This window comes from Ctenopharyngodon idella, chromosome 3, assembly GCF_019924925.1.
Source record: "Ctenopharyngodon idella isolate HZGC_01 chromosome 3, HZGC01, whole genome shotgun sequence".
Classification (NCBI taxonomy): Eukaryota; Metazoa; Chordata; class Actinopteri; order Cypriniformes; family Xenocyprididae; genus Ctenopharyngodon; species Ctenopharyngodon idella.
In genome coordinates this window covers 46,123,948-46,149,204 of record NC_067222.1, presented here as the reverse complement: position 1 = coordinate 46,149,204, position 25,257 = coordinate 46,123,948, and the positions used below count along the sequence as shown (strand labels likewise).

Below are 25,257 nucleotides of genomic sequence, written 5' to 3'. Positions count from 1 at the left end.
ATATCGGAATTGCCAGCTGGAATGAAATATAAATATACAGTACAAGGAAACGGACTGTCATGTAATTTTGCTGATAAAAATTGTTTGTACACTTAACATCATCATTAAAAAAAATCATAGTAAATGCACCTGCAAATTTGTGCAAACAGTTTTACAGTTCATTAAGTGTGTTATGTCACCACTGTGTACACAAAGCTTAACAGAGCACACACAGCGAATGAATAGCTTGCTAACAAGCCCCAGACTTCTAAGGTTTCAAAATGTCAAGGTTGTTTCATAATTAATTTCATGTCGGACTCGTAAAATTCATTTCAACTACCCTCGTGCCATCTTACCATGTGACCTCTCAATGGCTTTGAGCAGCCCATCACCATAATGAACCCAAAGGTCCTGAAGCGGCTGAACTTAAAGATAAGGATGCGCTACAGATAAGCGCATTTACTTATCCAGATTGGATACACCCTTAGAAATCTTATAAGATTGACTAGAGATAAACAATAGCATCTCTGATCTGTAAACATGATAAGATATCAAAATCATCACATAAATTATTTACAGCAACAGACCAAAAGATTGGATTGATATTCCAATAAACCCCGTGATAAGTATGCAGACTAGCCAGCGATGGCTGCAAGGTTTTAGAGCAAAAGCTCATTACCTCTCAAGCCATTTTTACCATTTAAATCCTTTTATTTATATAGCTCTTTTCACTGTCTGTGTTGATTCAAAGCAGCTTTCCAGAAAATCAATGTCTTAAAGCCTCCAGTAAGCAACCCATGGGAAACTTTGTCAAGGAAACACCTTGATAGGCACCCATCCACCTCGGGTGTTCATAAACTAAAAAATTGCTAAATATTAGTCTGTGTAATACAATTACCTGTCAAATAAATAAGTTGATTTTCATCTTTGATGAAAATTTTTAATTTCAATATTAATAAAATTTTGTAATGACGAGGTAAAGATAAAGATGTAACAATACCAATATTAATTGAATTTGATATTTTGATGAGCAACAATAAATAATAAAAGTCATTAAACCAGTCCAGACTGTAGGATTAAAAGTGGATCTGTGGATCAGTACTGCCAGCTGATAAAAGCATGACGCATTTTAAGGGTTATTGCTTTTATGACGCAAGTTAGTAATTCTTGTGCAAAAACGAGAGTTGTCTATTATAAAGTAAAGAAAAATGGACTAGGAATGTATTCAAGGTCATATAAACAAACTGTGTTGTAAAAGAGTAAAGTGAGCTACCCAATGAGGTCATTTCTGGGAATGTCTCTGTTTGCCAAAGAGGCATACAGAGATTGCTGAATGGATTTAATGCTCATATTCTAAGAATCCCGACTGACCTGAGGGTCAAAGGTGGCTTAGAAAGTCTGAGACTCACCTATAAGAAGGCCTTTATACTGTCTAGGTGAGGATTTTTACACTTGTCGGGACACGGAAGAGTTGTAAGTACGTTTTCGTTACTTGGATCTGGTGTCTGATAACTTAAGCCTGCTTAGAGCTACAATGACAAATGATTGCTGTAATGTTTGTAGGAATTAAGACGCAATTAATCAACATGCCATTACATCATTGAATGAGAGAACGCTCTCAAAGCAGCTGATTAATATTAATGACCCAATCAATACATTTCAATGCTTTCGAAGAAAATCTGTTGTTGGTTTGTTGGTCAGTTAAGAATGAAATTGATTGATTATTTATTGATTTTTTTTTTTTCTTTATATTGATATGGATCATCCATCCAATTCAAGAGTACAGTGTTGAACATTATTGGGGTCAGCCAAAGGGTTGTCATCCCTACATAATCCATACTGTTCTCAAACTTTTCTTTAATGCTAACCCACACACACACATACACACAAAGCAGTTATAGAGTAAAGCCTGTATGTTTACACAACAATGACGTACTAAAAAGTTTTTATTTTTTTTTTATTTTTCATGTACAGATGACAACAGTATCAAAATGATCCCCGTTCACTCGGATCAGCAAAAAATGACTAAAAACGCTGTATTCTGCTGCCAGGCCAGTAGTTGGCGATAACACTTTGTAAAGACACACTACACGCCTATAGATTGAACACATAATACATATGCACATGACATCAAGTTTGCTTTTTTTTAGTTTACACAAAATGCTATTGTTTTCAAAAACTTATACTTTGAAACCCCCCATCTGGCTCCCAAATGCTGTTGTCGTGTAAACGACGTATAAAAAGTTTTATGTTTTTTAATTTGAAAATGGTGTTGTGTAAACGGCCCCTTAGCAAGGTGTAAAAACAATTGGTGGAGAGTAGTATCTTTGCATTTGCTTTCATTGAGCAAGTTACTTTTTGCACATATAAAATGGACTCCTTCACATGACTGGACCATAGGGGCATGAACACTCAAAAGGGTCTGAAGTTAGACATCTGACGATGCTGTGCCAAAGCTGTCAGAAAACAGTCCAAAAACCATCACTGATGTATTATCAACCTGTTGGGTCTATGGAAAACCAGTACAGGGTCTAGATTTTCCAAATTTTGGTTCCTAAAAAACTGTTAGGGCTTAATTGGTGTCTGTCCTCGTGACTATATAATCAGTTTTTCATTGAAAGATCTCACTATATAACAGATATGACAGATAGACATCAGCTATGATAGATAAAAGGCAATTATTTCATTTGGATGCAGTGGGCTACAAGGTAATTAAAATGCTATTGTAATCGGATTAGACAACAGTGTTGATACCGTGATAGCAGTTGTGATAACAGAAGCTGTTGATATCAACAAACACTTGATTTTGTTTTGCTGTTAGGTGTGGTGATGATGGACGATGCTGGCTTTATGTGGTGCACATTATTAGTTTGACCTCCGTCCTCAGGGCTGTGAGCCAATTAGAACTTAAGTGAGACTACATTTGAATTGAGACTGATAAACTCGCAATTGTAAGATAAAAAGTCGCAGTTATCTTTTAAATTTTTATTTCGTGGCGTAAACAAGCTTTCATAGGGTCATACACACATTTTTGTCCAAAATACATCAACACAGCAAAGGAGACTATGCTCGTCAAACCTTTTAGGATTTTATGATGTTCATATTTTTGCAAAATATTCTTAGTTTATATACTAGTCATCTAGTCAGCAAGATAAAAAACAACTGGTTTTGCATATCAGATCCCAGTTATCAGAACACATCTTTACTTTATTTTTTGTCTCAGTTGTAATATTGTCAATACTGGTTTATATCTAGTGTTGACTCTGATGAAAACAACCTTATTTTATTGTTATCTCATAATCATCTTGTACGTGTTTGGTGTGCTCACATGACCCAGACAGAGCGCAGGGCCAATAAGGGTTCTGGCTCAGAATAGAGTTTACAAGAAAGCTGAAATGAACCAGCATGTCAACACTTATAAAACTTTCAAGGGACGTTTAAGATGCTCTTCTCTCCAAGTGCTTCTAGATGTTTTTGTTTTGGAAAAAGTAGTGAGGATCAGCAAATACGTTCAGAATGAATGTCTTTTCAACAAAAAGCCTTGGTTTAGAAAGTATAATAAGAGTGTTAAGATGAAAGCAACAGCTTTAAATACAATTCATTCTGCTTATGTTTCAGGCTTTTAAATACAGACAAACTATTGGTTGAGCTAGTCTGAATTACCATGTTAAATTAAGCCGAAATTGGTGTCTAATAACATTGCATATTTATAGATGTGACAGAATAGGTCAATTTGATGAATACTGTATGTAGAAATCACATGGTCTGGAGTGGAGCAAAAATCCTAGAGCCAGTTTTATTAGGTTTCAACTAATGCCACAGGACAAGTGGACTGATTTCTTAAAGTACCTTAAAATTAAACTTTCCAGCTTAAGAAGCCTGTTAAACTAGTCTTTTGATTGATCTGTACAATTACTTACTATAAAGCCACTTTTAAGTGGCTGCTCGTGATGCTTGTTTGTTCATATTCTCTAAATTCATAAAACCATGTGTATACTTTGACCCATTTCTGAATGTTATATAGCAGCTATTAAACAAAAGTTATCATTTGAGAAGTCATATTTTACTGTGCACAGAAGTCATTGCTCTACTTCTGGACTATAACACAACAACACAGTAGCATGCACAATTCATAAGGCGGACTACTGTGAGGCTCATGTCGTTGTCATAACCGCTCAAAAAACATTCACATATGGACTAAATGCTTTACAAAACTTTGACTCGTGATTGATCACTCACAACCTTATGAGAGCAAAAAAATTCAGCAGGTTAGATTTCTATCCTAGCTATGCAAAGTAACTAATCATCCAAAGTTAGTAAAATGTAATGTAAAATAAAATTATTATATTATTATAATAATAATAATGATTGTAAATTTTAAAGTGCATTTCTCTGAGTCAAATCTCCTTATTCTGTGGACAAAATATTTTTAAGCACTGCCGCTATTCTTACTTTTAATATTTATTTCCTCAAATATTGATTATAGAAAATTGCACCTTAGATTTACATCAGATTTTCCAAAGCAGCACAGAGCAACAGAGACACCTGGAGGCCAACTGAAGAAACACATACAAACTAAAGAAGACTTCGCAATGTTTTTAAATTAGAATTATTATTCACACTTATTCTCCAAGCACAGTATTATCTGAAATGATTTAAATTTGAATTTATACAAGTTACTATCTTACAAATAATCACATACTTTTAAGGCACCACAAAGTTTTACCAAACTAGCAAAAAAGAAAAGCTTTTCAGTGGAAACATGAAGAAATAATAATTTACCATAAAAAAAGAGAGATAAAGATTAGATTGAAAAACAAAAACAGCTCAACCAGACAAAATGAGGAAAAAAAAAAAAAAAAGGATATCGCTAGTCATTAGGTCAGCCACAGTCAAATTAGGGTCTCTCTTGTTGGTTTACTACCTGTAAAAGAATAAAGAACAGTTACAAAATATTTAGGAATATATTAAATACAGTATAGCATTTCTCTTTACCTTTTTGAAGAGCTTAGAGCCAAAGTAGTTAGTTGCCATGTTCTTCAGTTTGGTTCCACTACCTACTTTGCATCGCACATATCCATAGAGATTTGCCCACTGCAGCACAACTCCCATGATCACAACCGCCTGCTCACACACACACACACACACACACACACACACACACGTCCGGAAGGAAGGTTACAGCTCACAGAGGTTTTACACAATAAAAAAAAACAAAAAACAGATGTATTTAGGAGAAATAAAAAAAACTCACCAACCACTTTATGTTGAAGGAAAAAAGGGAGGTAAACACAAAGAAAAACCAAAACACCGGACACACGATCAGACCAAACCAGAAAATCCGTGAATCAGAGTTTGAGACGACTTTTTTACTGGTTTCCTGTAAGAAAACAGATCAAATAGGAATTAAAGAAATACTTCACTCAAAAATAAAATTCTCTCAGTATTCACTCTCCCTTATGTTGTTTCAAATTTGTATGAATTTATAGATACACTTTATTTCGATGGTCCACATTAGACATTTTAGTAACTATAAGCAACTTTGCAACTACATGTCAACTAACTCTCATTAGAGTATTAGTAGACTGTTCGGGTTAGTAGAATAAGTTAAAGGGTTAGTTCACCCCAAAATGAAAATTCTGTCATTAATTACTCACCCTCATGTCGTTCCACACCTGTAAGACCTTTGTTCATCTTCGGAACACAAATTAAGATATTTTTGATGAAATCCGATGGCTCAGTGAGGCCTGCATTGCTAGCAAGATAATAAACACTTTCAGATTCCCAGAAAGCTACTAAAGACATATTTAAAACAGTTCATGTGAATACAGTGGTTCAACCTTAATGACTTCGGCAGTTTGATACACGCTCTGAACCACTGATTCGAAACAAAAGATTTGTAAAGCTTCGAAGCTTCATGAAGCAGTGTTTTGAAATCGCCCATCACTAGATATTGTTGAATAAAGTCGATATTTTTTTTTTTTTTTTGGTGCACAAAAAGTATTTTCGTCGCTTCATAACATTAAGGTTGAACCACTGAACTCACATGAACTGTTTTAAATATGTCTTTAGTAGCTTTCTGGGCATCTGAAAGTGTTAATTAACTTCAATGTAGCTCCCAACGCAGGCCTCACTGAGCCATCGGATTTTATCAAAAATATCTTAATTTGTGTTCCGAAGGTCTTAAAGGTGTAGAACGACATGAGGGTGAGTAATTAATGACAGAATTTTCATTTTTGGGTGAACTAACCCTTTAACAAGTAGTTGCTAAGTCATTAGTAGAATGTCTGTGGGGGAGCATCAAAATAAAGCTCCAAAAAAAAAACGACAAAATCACGTCTACGCATGATCAGCATGTTCAAATATGCAGATCGGAGAATAATGTTCGAGACGTGCAGCGGAGGAGACTTTTACTGTTTTATTGTTTGCTGTAAATACGTATTTCAGCTTCTGTTCCTCACACAAAGCCCTCATGTGACTTCAGAACGCTTTTATGGTGTTTTATTCTGTTTGGTGTTTGACAGTCCTGAACATCCTTAACAATTTTCCTTTAGTGTTTATAGAACATAGAGAGTCAATATGGGTTTGGAACGACATGAGAGGGAGTAAATGATGACAGAATCTTGCTTTTCTATGAACTACTCTTTTAATATTTGAACACTGTGAGTCAAAAGAGGAAATCTCTCTCTTTAAAATAATTACACAACTGAAGGTGTTGTGCATTCACTAACAGTAACAAAACATGACCATTAAACTTTGATCGAGCTGATAAAAGTCAGCTATAACTATATATTAAAGTTGTACATTACCTCAGTATCGTTACTCGCAATCATAAACTTTTTATTATATGGTTGCTTTCTAGAGTTGCAAAAAAATTTAATTTCCTGCAGTAGTGTGGGTGACGAAACTCACTGATCTGGATTCAAACATCCAATGACTGCGACCGTCTTCATCAACGTGATTCCACCATCTCAAGCCCACCAACAGCCGCCCCGTCACATTCTCAAATAAAAACAACAGCACACAGAAACATTCAGAAATGCGCCACACATAGAGAAGACCAGATTTATCACACATTCTTGAAGTCAAAGAGAAACACTCTTCACAAACCATTTTACTTCTATAATCTAGTGTATTTGAACGAGACAACATATTGGATGGGACTTTAATTTTATACAGGCAGTTATTTAGACAGGCTATTTGTCTTCGCCCATGGGTTGTGTCTAGAAGGGATACAGCAACGGCCGGAAGTGAGGCAAAATTTCACAATAAAATAACAGTAAATTAATTTACTACTTATCAGATTGTGTTTTATTAACAACTACACCTACAATAACCCTAAACCTACCCTTACAATAATGCAAATACAGTAATCAAATGACCCAATATTAATTTTGCGTATACTCAGTGTCCGTAGCTGTATCCCTTCTAGTCTTTACCCCGTCCGTGTCAACATGATGTCAGCCAAAATGGAAAATTGATTCATAGGCGGAGCAAGTGAAGACTAACACTTTTAATTTGGAACAACATGCATAATAAGACCAGGAAGTATGCATTAAGAAAGTAAACTTTCATGCTGATTCCATGCTCACCTTTACTGTCCAGAAGTCACATGACAGAAGTAAAATGATGGTAACCATGTTGGCAATAAAACTTCGGCTGAGAAACTCACAGAAGAGGTAGATCAGGATGGCACTCGTGCGGAAGAAAAGATGAAAGAAACAGGCTAGAGGGTGTCTGAGAACAATAACATAAACATATTATTTATCATTAATTCTTTATGAAAAAAAAAAAGACTGGTCAGTGTAATATGAGACCTAGCTTATCACAGTCTTAAATGTCACTTAAAGTCAAACAATTTCTTTAGTCCACTTTTCCCCCAAATCTAAAAACTCACTTGATATTTGATTTGTTCTTCCTGAATGCACTTTCATCCTCATGGAATAATGGCACTTCACCCTGAGAGTCCTTTAAAACAAATAATATATCAGTTCAGTTTTTAGCACTACATCTTTTAAAGTGTCTTTGAATTTTGTAGTTATAGCAATGCATCAGTTATTTAGTTGTCCTTCATCCACAAGTCATGCAGAGAGATACACTAAAAATTAGCAGCAGATGCAAAACTCTACATGAATACTATCATATAGGCATTAATGACAGATTTCTTTAAAGGAAATATAAGCGACAACTCACCTGTCTGATCATGTTGGCGCAGGTCGTCTTATTTCCTGCTGACGTGTATGTAAACACACGTGGCCACTCTATGAGAAGCAAACGTTACTAATATTTCATTTGAGCTTTACATCCTTTAGGGGGCGCTTGGTGGCTCAAAATATGATTCCTCAAATGAATCGCAGGCAAATCTCAGGACGTTTTAATCTTATTTGAGATATTTTATGGTACAAGTATAATTATTTATACTTGATACACAAAGATTGTTACATGTAATAATAAATATCTACCACAGAAATTTCATAAAATCATTTTTAAACATTATTCTCGAGTGTTCAGAGACGATTGTGATTGGTCGATTATCTGACTAGCGGCGGTTAGAAAAATACCAGTCATCAGATGACAACGCAGCTTCAGCACCGCTCCTACTCAAACATAAAGGTTTTTATTACTAATACAGATACAATAAAAGTGATAAGCTGTTCTGAAACTAGAGTAAAGACTCAACAAAGTTCAAGATGAAAAGAGTTTTGCTTCTCTTTGTATCAGGTGTTTTAAGTCAACATTCCCTATCTTAATCAAGTCCAATTTATTTGTATTGTGTGTTTCACATTGTTTCAAAGGAGCTTTACAGAAAATCATGACGTTAATGTTTATAATATATTAAGTTTTTATGACTTATGAGTTTCGTTTAGCAGATTAGAGCTGGGTGATAACATAATTTACATTTTATGACGACAAAAGCAATCGAGCAGCTGAGATTTGCTATTTAGTAGGCCATATATCGGCCTACGCGAGTATAGGCCTACTGTATGTATGCAGATAAAGTTGGACATACTTCTGACATATACATATTTTTGCCACAAAAAAATCAAGCAGTCGTTTTTTTTTTTTTTTTTTTTTTATGAATATACTGTATGTATGCATTTAAAGTTGGATATAACTTTATATAGATACAGATACAGATAGCCATAGGCTAGTTAACATTTTGCAACAATATATCACGCAGCCGAGATTTTCTGTAGCCTATAGATATATATTGTTTAACGTGAGTATTCTGTATGTATCAGGGTAAGCTATTTGTCTGTTGCTAGTTGGTTAATTAATTCAAGGTATTAATTCATGTGGTGATACTGAGAATTCTGTAACCTGAGGTTTAGTTCAACTTATAACAAATTGGTGTAGTGACACGGTTAAGTGATGCATGACAGGGTTAAAATATTTCAATCATATCACCAATTTCTGATTATATCGCATACCTCTGTGTAACTGAGGAGCTTTTTAGTAATACACAATATCCACGAGATAGGGAGAAAAAAAGGTACCAGGGAAACTTGTAGTAAATCAATATGCTTATCCTGCAAGGTTCTGTATTTTTTAAAATGGCATGGAGAAACACTCCATTACCTGCCACATCTCTGAAATAACCTGTATGTTTTAGCCAATCAGAAACACTATTTGCCTGTCAATCATTTTGCATGTTTGGGTTTGCTGGCATCGAATTGGCTGTCAAGTCTTCAGAGGGCAATGTTTTGAAGAGATGGCGTGTGGTGGTTGAAGTTATGGGGCTAGTCTAATTCAATGGCTAAGTCTGGCAAAGTTAGCAAAGTGGTGGAAATGGCTCACGGCGTCTTTCCGTACCGCTAAATACTGAAGTAACATGATATTACAGTCTGGCAACATGGCATCAAAACATTTAAGAGGAAATGAGAGAGAGAGAGACAGAGAGAGGGAGGTAATGTAACAATGCACTTTTTCTCCTTTCCTATACGTCATGTTTTTTCGTGAACCCCACTGCTAAAAGTACGCAATAGAGGGTCAGCAGTTGGCCTATTGAATATTTTTCAGTCATCCTAATGTGTTCCTTTATTGTACTGTAGTAGATGTTTTACTGACAATATAGCTCTTGTGAATTTTTCACTAAGTTATAGCTTGGACTCTCATGTGACAGTCGCACCGTTAGCGACAGACCAAAGGTCACTTGCTTTTCTTCCTTCTCATTCCTTTCATAATGGCTCCTCGACACAACGTCCTGCTTTTCCTCTGCATTTTACCATTTGCTAATGCACTCTACAAGCAATGGATTCCAGACACTAATTTTGAAAACGCGACCAACTGGGATAAAGGCTCTGTACCCTGCGGTAATGACCAAGTGGTGTTTTTAGCTCAGAGGAAAGTATCAGTGTATGTAGAAACGGCTCACACTATCACTGCAATGAGTTTGCCAGTGGACGGACAACTGATTCTGGCGTCTGGTGCGGGGTTTTCTGTGAGAGAGGGTGGAGATCCTGGTTGTGGATCTGGGGTCACGGCACAGTTCAAAGACCCTGAATCTCTGAAATGGTTCGACCCATCGCTGTGGGTGGCTGCGACCACTATCGACGACCTGCACAGAGGTACATATCAGTTTTCCGTCCATGAGGAGAGTGTCCCATGCCAGTATGATGACGTTGTATTTCGAGAGGCCACCTCATTCCGTGTGGACGTTTCATGTGATCATGATGTGCCTGTGAAGAGTGTGTCTGTACTTGGGAAAAAGTTCACCAGCAGCTCTGAGTTTTCTCAGTACTTGTCATCCAGTTCAGGCAAGCTGCAGTTCCATGGCTCCTCATCCCTTAGCGTTGGCGGTTCAGGCTGCAGCGATATCACGGGATGCATCTGCGATAACTCTAAAAATCATGACGTGATCTGTGCAAATGTGAAATGCGATCCGTTGGAGTGCAAGAAACCCCTGCACCCAGTGGGACATTGCTGCGATGTTTGTGGCGCCGTTGTGAACGTTCAGTTCTCTTCGAACTTCAACTTTGAGTCGTATCGTCAACGGCTGCAGCACCTCTTTCTTAGCCTACCTAAATATGAGTCTCTACTGATGGCCATGTCGAAAGTGTCAAAAGAGCAGAGGCTACTGGGAGCGATTCCTTTTGGAGCCACTCAGGAGATCCAAGTGCTGCTTCTGGACCAGAAAACGGATCAGGAAGCCGGGAAGCTGGCTGAAGCTCTTGCTCGTGACATAATGAAGGACGTGCACGACCATGGCTCAAACATTGGGATCAACAGTGCAGAGTTCCAGGCATCATCGGGGGCAAGCAGCAGTGAAGTAGCTGGAAACAGTGCGGGCGTAGTGGTCGGTGCAGTGCTGGGCTCCCTGATTGGAGTGGGTTTACTTGCAGGCGTTACTCTCCTCTATCGGCGTGGCATTGTTAAGATACCCAGGATGCCTAGTTTCCCCTCAATCAGCATATGGAAGAACAATAGCGAAATTGGGGAGCTGGGTGGCCCCTTGGACCATGGCTATGACAACCCAATGTTTGACAAGCCGACTATGATGCCAGAAGTACCGGGGCTGTACGGGACAGAGACAATGAACTCAATAACCCTAACCCAGTCAGGAGTGCATTTCGTAAATCCTGTTTATGATGAAACTGATTTTAATGCTTGACAGGTTTCAGCTGATCTGATGCTGGATGTGATGACAAAATAACCTGAATGTGACAACTTCTTAAAGATATGGCTTTTTAACAGTCACTGATGTTTAAATCTGCAGAAATGAATCAGTAAATAAAAAAAAGTACGCGCTTGTGGTAAAAAAAAAAAAAAAAAAAGTATTTTGTTATGGAAAATTCACACATGCTAAATTTTCTGTACTTTCATACCACACAATTGTATTTCTCTTGATAAAAAATAAAAGCATGATTATCTGAGTTTTTTGGCTATAATATTGCATTTCATTACTATTTTTAAATCAGGGTTGAATTCTGGGAGTTTAACTCAAACCTGCATTTGAAGAAATAAATAAATAGTACTATGTGCAATTGCCAGTGTTTATATAACATAATCCCATGTGAAGTTTGTTGCGACAACATTTACCTTTGAAATATCAAAGGAATCTCTTGATACCAGATTAAATCTCTGATTTTGTGGTGACACCTTTAAATTCTGGATTTTTGCTATGGAAAACCGACTCTGCTTATGACAAACACTGTTATTCACCCTTAAAAATAAAGATTCTTCAGCGATACTTGTTCAGCAAAGAACTCTCATCAAGGACCTGTTTTGACTTTATAGGGTTCTTGAGTTGCTAAATGGCTCTTCAAAATGGTTCTTGATGTTACATTGCAGATTCTTTAGTTCTGTATTTTTGCTTCTTGTCCCTTAGTTGTTTTAATGCTGGTCCTAGGGAACCATAACTGCACATTTTTATGTCTTTTTTTTATCTGACATGCTCAGTTCAGTTCATGAAGCTCTCTCCTAATGAGCTGATGATCTGAATCTGGTAAAATTGTTAAACAAGGAATACATACAGATACAAAATATTCAGTGCTGTGGGTCTCCAGGAATAGGATTGAAAATCGCTTTAAACCACCAGTACAAAGATGGTTTTCTAAAGAACTAGAGAATAAAATAACACCCTGTTTTTCTCTTATTAGGAGCGCAGTTCTGATTGGTGACAGCTGTATATATTTTATATATTAAGCATAATTATTGTCATATAGGGAATGGGATCATTGAGGTTATTGCAGATAACATCTTTGTTCGTTTTTACAGTCATGACATTTACAGCTTTCATTCTCCACAAGGTTTGGATAGCCCTGTAAGAGATCACACATGCAATAAAAGTGTGCTGACCCCTACCTATTGCAGTTTGGAATACTGCAAGGAAATACTGTAGCATGAAACAAAAGATGCAGTTCGTTAATACTTACCAAAATTACTATTTTCCACTTAAAAGTTTAACACATTAATCATATCTTTAACCCCCCCCCCCAAACAACAACAACAATCAGACAAACAAAACAACATTTTGCAAAAATTGCAAGATTATGAATTTGTTTAATAGTTACATACCAGCAAATGTCATTATAAATAAATTTGATGTATGCGTTATAAAACATGGCTGTAAATGCTTTTTGTAGCAATAAATATTGAAGGAAGACATGTAATAATTCAATCAAAGATGGACTTTAAAGAACATGCTGTACTGCAGACCTGTGCATGAACCATACTGTTTACTGACAATATAATTCAGTTCAACAAAAAACTGTTGTGATAAATGAAATGTCTCAGTGGAAATTAGTTCTACTCTCTGCAAATTAAAGCTCCAGGATCAACAAAGGGCTCTCTTGTAAGCTAACTCAACCATGCGTCACACAACACATCCAATTACTTGTGTTTCAAAAACGTTATGGCCAGATACATGTAAACGTTACGTGTAACATAATGTGCGGGTGTAGACAAATGCTACATACAGTCCCCACAACAGCAACAAAAATCCATTTACTGTACATTTCACCATTTACAGCTCACAATTCAGCTGTCCAATGACTATACAATGCTGCAATGGCTTACATCATGTATCCAAATCTCCCTGTGTATAACTAACAAGAATAGCACAGCTACAATTACTACCATGTTGTGTAGCATATACTGATCTTCGCATGTCTAACAAGGAATTATGAAACATTTGTCAAATTATATACACAAGTTATGTCTTAAATGACATTTTGTATAGAAATGTGCAGGCACTGAGAAATATGCCCCATGGGGGCAGAAATATTATAATGCTGCGTTCCAGACAGATCGGAATTTGGATTTTTCTTGGAAACTTCTTGGAAATAACGTCTGGAATATTCGGTGTGTGAACTCAGTGTACATCGATCAACCCCGATCTCTGCGAGAATCGTTATTTGACGTAACTTCCAAGATGTCGGCAAGTCCTGCTTCCAATGAGCATAACGTAAAAATAAACTTTAACATTAGACATTAGGTTTATGTAATGATACCTTCCTTTTTGCTTTTGTCTGCTGTTTTCAAAGCGATTTTATTTTATTTTTATTCTGTTTTTGCCATAATTGACACAAAAAAAACAAGATATACTCTCATTGTGTCATGGCGACATCATGTGGTCAACATCACTAAGGTCTGAAGTGGGACATTTAATTTGGGATATTCCTAGGTCCAACCCTTTCTGGAACGCAGCATATGACTAAGAGTGCGTGAAATGAGATGAGAGACCTCATTTTCGCTCTCTCCATTTGCCACATGACATGTGATAACCATTATATTTGAATTTAATTACCATTTTTATGCATATTGCTCTGTTTGTGTCAGTTACAGAGGTCTATTTCAACATTGGTGCACTATAAACCTCTACTATAAAAGTTTTATTGAGTTATTACAAGAGATTCTTTCTTCATACCACAGGTTGTTTTGATTTCTGCCTGATTTAGAGTTGATTTAGGCCAAGGCCAAGGGTGTTCAATCCTGCTCCTGGGGGCAGATTTCCCTAATTAAACAGAAGCAAGCTAGTAAGAGCTGTGCATGTAAACCTCACTCCTCTGGCCTCAAGAGGCATCCTAGAGACTGCGGTCTTTAGCTTCCTTGTTAGCGCACCCGCCTCCCATGCCGTTTCAATTCCCACTCTGGGTGGGTGGAGTCATACCGGTTACATTGGCGCTAGACTCTGCAGGAAGGTGACCCTTCAGGAGCAGGATTGGACACTGCTAGTTTAGGCTTCTGTTTCATTGGCAAAATGTTGACAAAGTAACTTTTGCCATCTTCAAAAAAAAAAAAAAAAATGGTACAATGGTTCTGTAAACTCTATCATTCTTGGAGGTAAAAACAGACATTAATGGAAGAACTTCACAACTCAGTATCTTCTATGCAACCTGGGTCCTCAATGGTCTCCAGTCGGCGCTGACAGGTGTCTATGATCTTCTTGCGGGGCCCCAAGGGGATGTGAATGCTCTTGAGGTCACCATCGGAGCACAGCAACAGGGCCTCCAGATCGATCTTTTCTCTTTTGAAGATAGGAACGAACTCGTTCATGCTTTGTGTGGCCAGGAACACTTCCAATGGGCTAGTGTCAGGCTCATCATCGTCATCCAGCCCCAGCTCAACTTCATCCCACGGCAGCTCCTGCACATTCCTCTCTTGTAGGCTATGGGCGCTTCCAATGCTGTCGTCATCCAGACTGGGCACACGATGCATCCGGCTGTGCAGCCGCACATTATCGACCCGTTCGCTACCTGCCAGACTGCCTTCATCTCTGCTACCGATACCAAAAAGTCCACCACTCACGTAGTTGCGGCGGAAAACCATGGTGCCCAGGCCAGGACGGTTGAAGAGAGAGTCGTGGCCTGAATCTGTGCTGATCTCCGAGTAGTCCACATCTTGACCATGCAGGTCGGGTTCACTGATGGCACGTGAGACGGCATCCTCATTGTCACTGGGGAACATGTCACGTATGTTGCGACGAGAACGGTCCTTAGGGTTGACGTACGTACCCTGCTTCAGAAACATGACGTCATTGCCTAGTTGTAGGCCAGATAAAGAACGGACACTCTTCCTGCCGTCTTCGTAAATCTTGAATGTCCCGTCACCTTGCTTCTTCTTCTCAAGCTTCTTCTGGATCTTAGTTTTGCCCCTGGCTGTGGCGTGGAGAGTAGCCTAGAGCAACAAAGTTGGCAAAAATTTTTGTAAAAATCTGCTTCAGGGACTGTGGCTTGTAACTAAACATCAAATATTTAAGTATTGCAGAGCAATTTGAGAAATCTGACCTGGGAGTATGGCACATTAGTGGCAGTGTTGAAGTGGTGTAACTTGCGACTCAAGGTGCTGCTGGCGTAGCTGGAGAAGCTCATGGCATCAGAGACTGATGCTTCTGTTGTCTCTCTATGAAATTTACGCTCCATACGCCGGCGGTGCTTCTGCTGCAGTTTAACACATTCCTTGATGCGCCGTTCGGCATCACGGAAAGCCCGGTCTTTCAGTTTGCCAACTAGCTTTGGGTTGAGGGCTGTCTGCTTGGCAGCGATGGAGTCCAGATAGCGCACGCAATCCATGTGGTTCTTGGTGGCAGCCATGTCCAGAGGCGTGTGGTAGTCGTTGTCCAGGCACCACACATTGGCACCAAACGACACCAGAAAGGACAGGCAGTTGAGATGGCCATTGGAGGCAGCCTGGTGGAGCGGCGTGTTCCCCCATATGTCACATTTGTCTGGGTTCCCCCTAAAAGTAGAGCCGTGATAGATCCATATCAGGTGTGGCATTTAACAGTGACCTTTATGAAACTACTACTTAGAACAGGGGTGCTGAATCCTGTTCCTGGAGATCTATCTTCCTGCAAAGTTCAGTTCCAACCTTGATCAAACACTTCTGAAGCAGCTCATTAAGATTTTGAGGAGTACTTGATAATTACAGACAGGTGTGTTGGATCAGGGTTGGATCTGTAATCTGCAGGTATGTAGATTTCCAGGAACAGGATTTGGACTCAGATAATATAGGTTATATAATGTAAGTTATATTTAACACATAACATGGCAACATAATTCACACTTTCATGTGTTAGGTGAAACTGGATAAGGCTGTCATTATCACTTGTTTTATACCCCAAGAATAGCTGAGAACACACTGGCAATCCCATGATTTTTTGATTATGTTTTCAGCTCTGGCTTGTCATCCATGAAGGCCAGTAAATAATGCATAGGTCTGTGAAACCGAAACAACCTGCTCTGCGCATTTGCTATCTAAAATCATCAAATGTCATAAAAGAGCAAACAGGTGTGTTCTAAAACGCATACGATTTCATAAAGCAATGTTTTCTTAAATAAGCCAGTAATCCAGGGTCCTCTCTGCTAATGCCGATCCAGAGCACTGGATCTGTAATTTGATCACCTGCCTGAATAAGAGGTAACTCACTGGGTGTCTCCTTACTAGGAAGAATGATAGAGTTTCAAAGGTGATGTCACACTAAATTCCTGCATAACTACAGGCCCGATCAACAAAGAAGCTAATTTCGGAATTAATGTCACAGCATGCCATAATTTGCTAATCTATGACCGCTAGAAACTACATATTTACTATACATTCTAGATAATGCATTTTAAGTACAAAATCATTCAAATCTGGTTTATTGAAGTCTTGTGTTGACAAATCTACAAACAAATCATACAGAGTACAACAGTATAAAAAGCTAATTTGCATCAAGTTCTCTATTAAATATCACATTTCCATTAGAGCTCGGCATTGATGTTATAACTACTTGCTATAGGATACACTTTGCATTATGACTAAATACCATGTGATGCATTACGATATAATATTTGAATCATTTAAAACTAAACTCAAGATTGAAACTTTGTTTTGCTTTACTTTACTTTTGAGAAGTACAGACCCTCCTATAGGCGACTTAGACTGCACTTAAAAATGCTGGTTTTACCCCCAGTTTCAAAGACAAGGCTTAGTCTCAGACTAAAATGCATGTTTGAGCTGTTTTAACTGAAAGCAACTTGCACTGACATATCTTAAATTATGTCAGTTCCATTGTTTTGTCTAAAGATGCACACCAGTCATGTTTTTTTTTTTCTCTCCCTCTAAGGCACATTTATAAAAGCTACTTAAATGTCCTAATTAAAGTAAGGCCTAATCCTGTCTTAATCTAAGCCCTGTCTGTGAAACCGGGCCTTAGAGTTTGAGTTGATTTATTTCTTCTTCTTTAACTGTGCTGTTGAAAATTATATGAATGCACGCATAAATACATTTTAAAAATATTATTTTTAAAAGTAACAATGCACTATAGTGAATATAAAAATCACTATAATATAATATAATATATATAGTACTATGATATATAATTTGTGCAGCCCTAATTTTCTCTATACAGTTAAGCTGCATCTTTCTGTTTTCTGCAACTAGTGCTGGCTGAGCCTAATTAATATTTGATGGGTGACAGGTGAAGCCTTGCAGTGATGCATTATGGATGAGAAAAGCTGCAAGGTTTTCACAGTTAGCAAAGGGAGCTGTGTGCTGTACTGGGTCAAGCCAGAATTCGGATTATGACCCACTAACCTGCCTGACCTTGATTTTGTGCATGCCAGTACTTCCATCACATATATTATCACATACATGTATTGTCCTATAAAATAAGAGACCCTTATAGATCCTTATCCAAAACAATCAGACATGTACTGCAGCTGTCATCCGTGAGTTATGAACTATCATTTTTACCCCACTGATAGTGTCAGATAATAAGATGTATGACTGTCAGGACATTATAAAATTACTGGAACTGGGCTATCATATGCTATCTCCTAACATAACTTAACAAATGACTGCTATATGATCCCCACCACACATAAATGTCTATTTTTACTGTCATTACTATTTTTAACAATCATTTTACTGTCCCAATTTTTTTGCAACTTCTAATAGCATGATATATCATGAGTCAGACTCTGTTCTCATGTACAGTAATGCACTAATGACCTCTTGAAAACCTTTTTTTTTTTTTCTGTAAATGGTGGGCTTTTTTCGTGGGAAGTCATGCTTCAGAGATCCATGCGGCGCATTGACTTAATCACTACAGAGAGAAGAAACACCCAAATGAAGGGCTTAATTACTGAATCCCTATGTGTACATGCATGGGAATAAGTTGGCTCTAACACAGAAATGCGATGCTTGCTTTGCTTTATGTGGAGATCACATGATAGCCAGTGGCTTTCAATGGTCAAACAGTCCGATTATCCATTCAGGACTGCCGGGCAGTGGGAGAACTTCTGACAATTAGGAGCTTTTATAAAGGGCCGCTAGGTCCACGGAGGAAATCAGGTCAGCTCTGATGAAAGCTTTTGTGTGTTAGCTTTTATCTGCCTTCTATCGGCATTAACAGAGTAGCCTTCGATCAAATCATGCGGAATTGTTAATGCATCCTTAGTGATAAAAGGACTCAAATGACACTGCAAACAAATAAGGCCCACTAAGAAGTAGCAAGGGCAGTATATCCGTCTTAAGGTGGATTCAACGTATAAATTTTTAATCAGTCCATACATTAACAGGGAATCGAACCTATGACCTTAGAGTTGCAAATGGCATGCTACCAGTCGAGTTACAAGAACTCAAAAACATGAAAAAAAAAAAAAAAACAGCAATAAATACCAGTACAGAAACAGGTCACTAGAGCTACAAGAACTCAAAAACATGAAAAAGAAAGAAGAAGAAAAAAAAAAATACCAGTACAAAAACAGATCACTAAAGCTACAGGAACTAAAAAAAGACAAAAAATACAGTAAAAATGGATCAGTAGAGCTACAGGAACTCAAACACATGAAAAAACTGCAAAAAATACCAGTACAAAAACATATCACTAAAACTACAGGAACTATAAAAAGACAAAAAAAATACAGTAAAAACGGATCACTAGAGCTACAGGAACTCAAACACATGGAAAAACTGCAAAAAATACCAGTACAAAAACAGATCACTAAAACTACAGGAAATCAAAAACATGAAAAGAGCAAAAAAAATACCAGTACAAAAACATATCACTAAAACTACAGGAACTTAAAAAAGACAAAAAATACAGTAAAAACCGATCACTAGAGCTACAGGAACTCAAACACATGAAAAAACTGCAAAAAATACCAGTACAAAAACAGATCACTAAAACTACAGGAACTAAAAAAAAACATTAAATAACAACAAATACCAGTACAAAACAATAGTAGCCAACTTTAAATAAGAATGTGGTTTTCATGCTTGATAGTGTCATAAAGTGCAGTTGATTTTTTTCTACAGTGTGTGACTTGCATCAAATGTAGTCAGTGTTGATTCAGTTCTACATAATGTTTTTCACCTGAATAAAACCAGTTAGTTTATATGTTACCAGAAATGCGTTTTGGGGTAACTTTATAAAACGTTTTACACTGAATATACCTTACCATTTATGGTTAAAATATGACTGCAGTAATGACATGGCCTCTGTAATCTTAAGAAATATTAAAAAAAAACTACCATAAACATCACGAGTACAGATTTAAGGAAGTAGATTGGAGAATTGAGACCTGCATGCTCCACGTGCAATTAGCTCAATAAAATCATCAGCTGTGAAGAATCATCCGTCGTGACACCAGCATTGGGGTGTGATGATATGTCTGTGACCAATGCCGGTTCCTGTGTGATGCTGTCTCATATGAGGCGTACATGCAAACATTACGGGTTAAACTTATGTAACACTACGAACAACCCCAGTTCGTGTAACTGTAAATATAGACAATGACGCGCTGTCTTACCCTCTCCCGACGATCAGCCGCAGCGCGTCCAGGTTGCCGTGGTACGCGGCCCATAGCGTCGGTGTCATGCCATCCTCATCCGGAGCGTTCAGGTCCTTCCGCGTCGCTTCTTTAAGCAAGTCAAGGTAGCCATCCCGAGCTGCCTTGTGGTATTTGTCATTCATGGTGATCTCGAACCTCAGCCTCCATCACTCTTTCACGGGGGCTGTGCATTAGGTCTAAACCCCTGACCGGCTGAGACTCGCGTAAGGCGCTTGGAGTTTCCAAGGACACCTCGGACGCGCGCGTTGCAGCTCGTGAGGGTGTGGCTTCAGCTCCGTCCTTACAAAACGCAATCTTTTTCCCATTTGGGATTCAAAATAATACATTATTTAATAAAAGAAAGACTTTCTTGCAAAAGAACCCTGCTCCCAAAACATACACACATATTCATAAACAGCATTAAGAAAATGTTTATGTTGTTTATGATTATTAGTTCATATATATCAAATTAAAGAGTCTCCAAAACGCTTAAGCTGCACTTATGAGGTGCAAATAATGCATAAAACCACGTGATATCTGCAAAAATATGCTAGAGTTGTAACATATTTTAGTTAAAACGGCATTCTTTGTGATTTTTAGTGGATACATTAAGTTTGTTCTCCTCAAGTTCATCTTAATATTCATCAAGAACATTATTAACTATTAACCTGATCCACTAATGTTTGACAAAGTAATATTAAATGTTTTATCATTTCAAACCTTTTTTTGTGTAATGTTTAGACTGAAAAGTGGGTGCATGGCTATACTGATGCACATTAAATTATGCATGTTATTATGCACGTGCCTTTAAATGTAGAGAATTATTAATATATATTTTACACTGCCCCTGTGAGTTACCAGTCATTAAAACCTGAATTAATAATTGCATCAATGTTATTTATGAGGGTTATGTATGCATGCCATATATATCATGATGTTCGTATCATTATCATACACAGCTCCACTGATGTTTGAAGATTTATTATTTAATTGCACAGTGTTCAAAAATAGTTCATACATTTTGTTCTAATTATTTGTGTACTGTGTGTTGTGTCTGACAGGTTACACTTTCTTCAGCATTACTACAATAAATCATTGTGTCAGCAAGTGAATATATATGCCATGAAGTGTCTCGCTCCTCAGCAGGCCAGCAGTTTCTACTCGTGGTAAGTGAAGGACACTAAACAACACACATTAGAATCGCTTGTGCTATACTACTCGCTTGCAAGTGCTTTTTTAAATGCATCTGCTAAGTGATTAAATCTATACACCAAACAGTCTTAGAAAATTGTGCTCTAGCTTTTGTACTATGTTTACTCTTGAAATGCTGCTAATATTGTTGCAAGTCACTTTGGATAAAATTGACTGTTAAATTATAAAAATTTGAACGTATAAACAACCTAAGCATGAATAATAATGCTGCTTTTAATATTGCTGGTGTTAACATTAATAATCGCCATTAATACATTGCACTCATAGGACACAAAAGAAACAATGCACAATTCAACTCATATTATACAACTGTACTCAAATGTTTACAATGAAACTGGGTGAGGCTCAATATTGCAATGATTCCGGAAAGCTGAGTAAATAAAGGCTTAATATTTTGAAAACAGATATGACTGGAGTAAATAAAAGCTTAATATTTGTTGATGACTCAGAGCTGAGGGTGTCTGATCAGTACTTTACGTTTCCTTCGTCACCAAACAGAAAATGTAGAGGCCGTACAGGTAGCTCTCTTGTTAAACACTGTTATCACAATAGTTGAGGGCCATTGGCTGGCTGTGCTCCAGTGCAAGCAAAGGTGAAATCTTTTTAGATTTCCAATATTGTCAAGCCAGAGTTGAGGATGCAGGTCCCCTTCAGATGTGGGACAGACGCAGAGCTAGACGTAAGCGGAAGAGAGGACATGTGACTGGTTGGATGAGGGTTCAAGTATTTATACAGCTTGAGGAAGCTAGGCGGCTTCTAATCATTTTGCTTGACAGCTGTCCACTTGCGGAAGGTCTTCACATACTCTATAAGTCCAGAAGACTAGTGAACTCAATTACAATTTGACTTGTTTTCTTGTGGACAGCTCTTCTAACGCAATCAACATGACGACCAAGGAAGACCTTGAAGCTATCGAGAACCAGATATCCACCATCGAAGTTAGCAGCCATGGAGAGACGGCCAGCCCGGTACTTGCCCATGGCAAGTTCAAAACAGTGGAGAAGGGTCGCAACTGGGGATGGCTTCTGTCTGGATTCATCTCCTTAAACATCCTGCTCCTGGGAATTGCCATAGTGAGCGGAAGCGTCTTCAACAAGGTCCAGATCTCCTCTTCTCACCTTCTGATTTTCCTCATCTTACTCGTCATTCTCACCACTGTATGGATGGTTTACTACAAAGTCCATACTTCTCGGGTGGACCGTGCGGTGCTCTACAAAGACAGTCATGCTGGACCAGTTTGGCTGAGAAGTAAGTCTACGTCAAATTCAATTGAATTAAAAATTTCAGAAAGAAACAGTTTGGGTCGTTCTCACTAAGATCATGTATACTCTGTAGACATCTAGTCTCAAGTACTTATATTGTGCTTGTGTCTTCATCAGGTGGACTGGTTCTGTTTGGCATCTGCAGTGTAATCATGGATATTTTCAAAATTGTTTATTATGCGGGTCGTATGGATTGCGAATCGCCTGTGAAAATAGCCTTCCCTGCTGTGCAAGCTCTGTTCGTCATCGTCCAGGTAGGTTAAAACTGTGAAGGACATGCTTTTTTAGGCTTTTGTTCTTGTGTTTATAGATCATTTTTTAAATATACTCTCTTCCATATTCCAGACATACATCCTCTGGGTCCACGCAAAAGACTGTGTACAGATACAGCAAATCATCACACGGTGAGTCCTGGGGTTCAAGATAATGTTATGCAGATGTGAATCCTTTGGTTGTTATATGGTTTAGTCATTTTATTTCCTTGTCTTTTGCCATCTTGACCTTAGTATGCCAGAAAGGGAAATTAATGGGAAATTCTGACAAATGTTGGCAAATGATTACACCCTTTCAGATCCGTTAAGGAAATGATCTGTTTGTAATCAACACTTCTAGCCCACTGACTGTAGCATTGTGTGATGTCTCGGTGTGAAGCAATAAGCACACATTTTAAAGTTGTCTCAAGGAAATGTTTGGTTTTGATATGAAACCTACCCACGTATGCTTCTGTAGAACAAGGACTCTAGTGTCACTGTAAAGTAATATTTACTCTCTCATTGTAGATGTGGTCTGATGTTGACCTTATCTACGAACCTTATGGTGTGGATGACGGCTGTGACAGAGGAGTTACTCCATCAAACAGTGGCTCCAATGGAGATTTCCTCCAACAGTTCCTCAGACAACGATCACAGATCCAATGTCAATGAAATGCAAGGTAAAGTTCTCAATGGTTTGCCATGAAGCTTCCAAGCATCAGCAGAGCTGTAATTCTCAATCAAACCTCTTTCATCTCTTTGACGTTCTCTGTTGTCTTGCTTTCAGGCCGTGCTGAAGACAGCGAATGCAAGTGTAGCCATAACATGTGTGATGTCTTTGAGAATGCCTATTACTACCTGTACCCCTTCAACATCGAGTACAGCCTCTTCGCATCAGCCATGGCCTACGTCATGTGGAAAAACGTCGACCGCCGGATGGACGAACACCATAGCCACAATCTGAGCTTCAGCCCATGGGACGTTCTAGTTGGTCCAGTGGCTGGCCTGATCATTCTGGTGGCGGGCCTGGCTACGTTTGTGGTCTACGAAGTGGACGTGACCAAAGGGAACCCAAAACACACAGAGGAAGCTCTGATAATGCATTACGTCATGAACATAGTCGCCATCCTTCTGATGTCCATCACAACTCTAGTTGGTTGTATAATCTTCCGCATGGATAAGAGGGAGCAAGTGTCGGGGAAGAACCCTACACGGAGTCTGGATGTTGGGCTGCTCGTGGGAGCGTCCTTGGGCCAGTTCCTCATCTGTTACTTCACCATAGTAGCTGTTCTGGCATCAGGAGTCAAGGGGAACATAAACGGGCTCAACCTGGCCTGCGCCATCCTGACTGTGATCCAGCTGTGCCTACAGAACGCCTTCCTCATCAAGGGCCTCCATCGGGAGCCGTACAAAGTGACAGAGACAACCACCGTCTTTGCCAACAACATGGCCGTAAGAGAGAGAGACCCGGAAAGGCGGAGCAGCTCTATCGTTCCGGCTCACACGCTACCTATCCCGTTGACGCTGTTTCAGGGTCGACTGTCCTGGAAGAGGAGGATCCTTAAGGAGATCTGCGCCTTCCTGTTACTCTGCAATGTCATTGTAAGTATCTGAATTTTATTAAGTTAGTGGGGCATACACAAAGGACACATTGTTGCATATTTTTTCATTAATGTACCCATGCAGTCTTTAACAATACTATTTAATTGTCCAAAACCCTTGTATTTTGTTCTGTTCTGAATGTGTATGCCTCCTAGACTTTTGAGTCTTTAAAACATCACAGTCAGATCAGTTTTATATTCTAATTCTGTACATTGCATTTCTGTTTTGTAGCTTTGGATTATGCCTGCCTTTGGAGCCCGGCCTCAGTTCGACAACACCGTCGGATCAGACATTTATGAGTTCCAAACGTGGGCAGCTGTCGTGAATATCGGAATGCCGTTTGGGATCTTCTACCGTTTGCACTCAGTGGCCAGTCTGTTTGAGGTGTGCCTTACCTCATAAATCAGCTGGCCGCTCAAGAACTGTACAAGCTTATGCACATACCTTTGTAAAATAGATGTATTTTTTTTATAGTATATTTTTGTTTAGCTGAAAGAGAAATGTATTATTTTTTACTACATTTTTATTGGATAATCCCAACAATGTGTATATGTTTGTGTGAGTGTGTGTGGAGATCTAGACCATGTTCAACTGAAACTCTTTTTAATATGTGAATGAATACTTCTGAAATATGGCCTAACCCTGTTACAGGCATGTGACTTTTAGCAATGCAGTGAAATCTTCTGGAAGTAA

The 25,257-nt window shown here is 38.4% G+C and overlaps 4 protein-coding genes across 4 annotated transcripts; 2 read left to right on the top strand and 2 right to left on the bottom strand.

Annotated features, from left to right (window-relative positions):
• Positions 1-1,402: 1,402 nt before the first annotated feature.
• On the top strand, positions 1,403-25,192 carry otop2 (otopetrin 2). Its single transcript, XM_051886706.1, has 8 exons — positions 1,403-1,452; positions 21,299-21,403; positions 22,315-22,697; positions 22,829-22,965; positions 23,057-23,115; positions 23,491-23,642; positions 23,750-24,564; positions 24,796-25,192. The coding sequence occupies exons 2-8, from the start codon at positions 21,360-21,362 to the stop codon at positions 24,964-24,966; spliced, it is 1,761 nt and encodes a 586-aa protein (XP_051742666.1). The 5' UTR covers positions 1,403-1,452; positions 21,299-21,359; the 3' UTR covers positions 24,967-25,192.
• zgc:112148 (uncharacterized protein LOC550424 homolog) lies at positions 4,573-8,269 on the bottom strand. Its single transcript, XM_051886709.1, has 7 exons — positions 8,173-8,269; positions 7,877-7,947; positions 7,572-7,716; positions 6,892-6,981; positions 5,234-5,359; positions 4,975-5,103; positions 4,573-4,903 (listed from the first exon to the last, which is right to left on the bottom strand). Exons 1-7 carry the CDS (start codon positions 8,182-8,184, stop codon positions 4,877-4,879), a joined length of 600 nt encoding a protein of 199 aa, XP_051742669.1. The 5' UTR covers positions 8,185-8,269; the 3' UTR covers positions 4,573-4,876.
• On the top strand, positions 9,501-11,852 carry amn (amnion associated transmembrane protein). The gene is made up of 2 exons (XM_051885110.1): positions 9,501-9,521; positions 10,115-11,852. Exons 1-2 carry the CDS (start codon positions 9,501-9,503, stop codon positions 11,588-11,590), a joined length of 1,497 nt encoding a protein of 498 aa, XP_051741070.1. The 3' UTR covers positions 11,591-11,852.
• Positions 12,806-21,346, bottom strand: ush1ga (Usher syndrome 1Ga (autosomal recessive)). The gene is made up of 3 exons (XM_051886707.1): positions 20,217-21,346; positions 15,708-16,158; positions 12,806-15,597 (listed from the first exon to the last, which is right to left on the bottom strand). Exons 1-3 carry the CDS (start codon positions 20,378-20,380, stop codon positions 14,791-14,793), a joined length of 1,422 nt encoding a protein of 473 aa, XP_051742667.1. The 5' UTR covers positions 20,381-21,346; the 3' UTR covers positions 12,806-14,790.
• Positions 25,193-25,257: the final 65 nt, after the last annotated feature.

Excerpts from the sequence above, each read along its gene's own strand:
- zgc:112148 (XM_051886709.1), bottom strand. Across the intron at positions 5,360-6,891 it reads GGATGTTTGAATCCAGATCA|GAAACCAGTAAAAAAGTCGT; the intron begins GTGAGTTTCGTC and ends GTTTTCTTACAG. Across the intron at positions 4,904-4,974 it reads GCTCTAAGCTCTTCAAAAAG|GTAGTAAACCAACAAGAGAG; the intron begins GTAAAGAGAAAT and ends ATTCTTTTACAG.
- amn (XM_051885110.1), top strand. The coding sequence starts at position 9,501 with ATGCTTATCCTGCAAGGTTCT. Across the intron at positions 9,522-10,114 it reads TGCTTATCCTGCAAGGTTCT|CGACAGACCAAAGGTCACTT; the intron begins GTATTTTTTAAA and ends TCGCACCGTTAG.
- ush1ga (XM_051886707.1), bottom strand. The coding sequence starts at position 20,380 with ATGAATGACAAATACCACAAGGCAGCTCGGGATGGCTACCTTGACTTG. Across the intron at positions 16,159-20,216 it reads CGGCTGATCGTCGGGAGAGG|GGGGAACCCAGACAAATGTG; the intron begins GTAAGACAGCGC and ends CTCTACTTTTAG. Across the intron at positions 15,598-15,707 it reads CTAATGTGCCATACTCCCAG|GCTACTCTCCACGCCACAGC; the intron begins GTCAGATTTCTC and ends TTGTTGCTCTAG.
- otop2 (XM_051886706.1), top strand. The coding sequence starts at position 21,360 with ATGAAGTGTCTCGCTCCTCAGCAGGCCAGCAGTTTCTACTCGTG. Across the intron at positions 22,966-23,056 it reads CTCTGTTCGTCATCGTCCAG|ACATACATCCTCTGGGTCCA; the intron begins GTAGGTTAAAAC and ends TCCATATTCCAG. Across the intron at positions 23,643-23,749 it reads CAATGTCAATGAAATGCAAG|GCCGTGCTGAAGACAGCGAA; the intron begins GTAAAGTTCTCA and ends TCTTGCTTTCAG.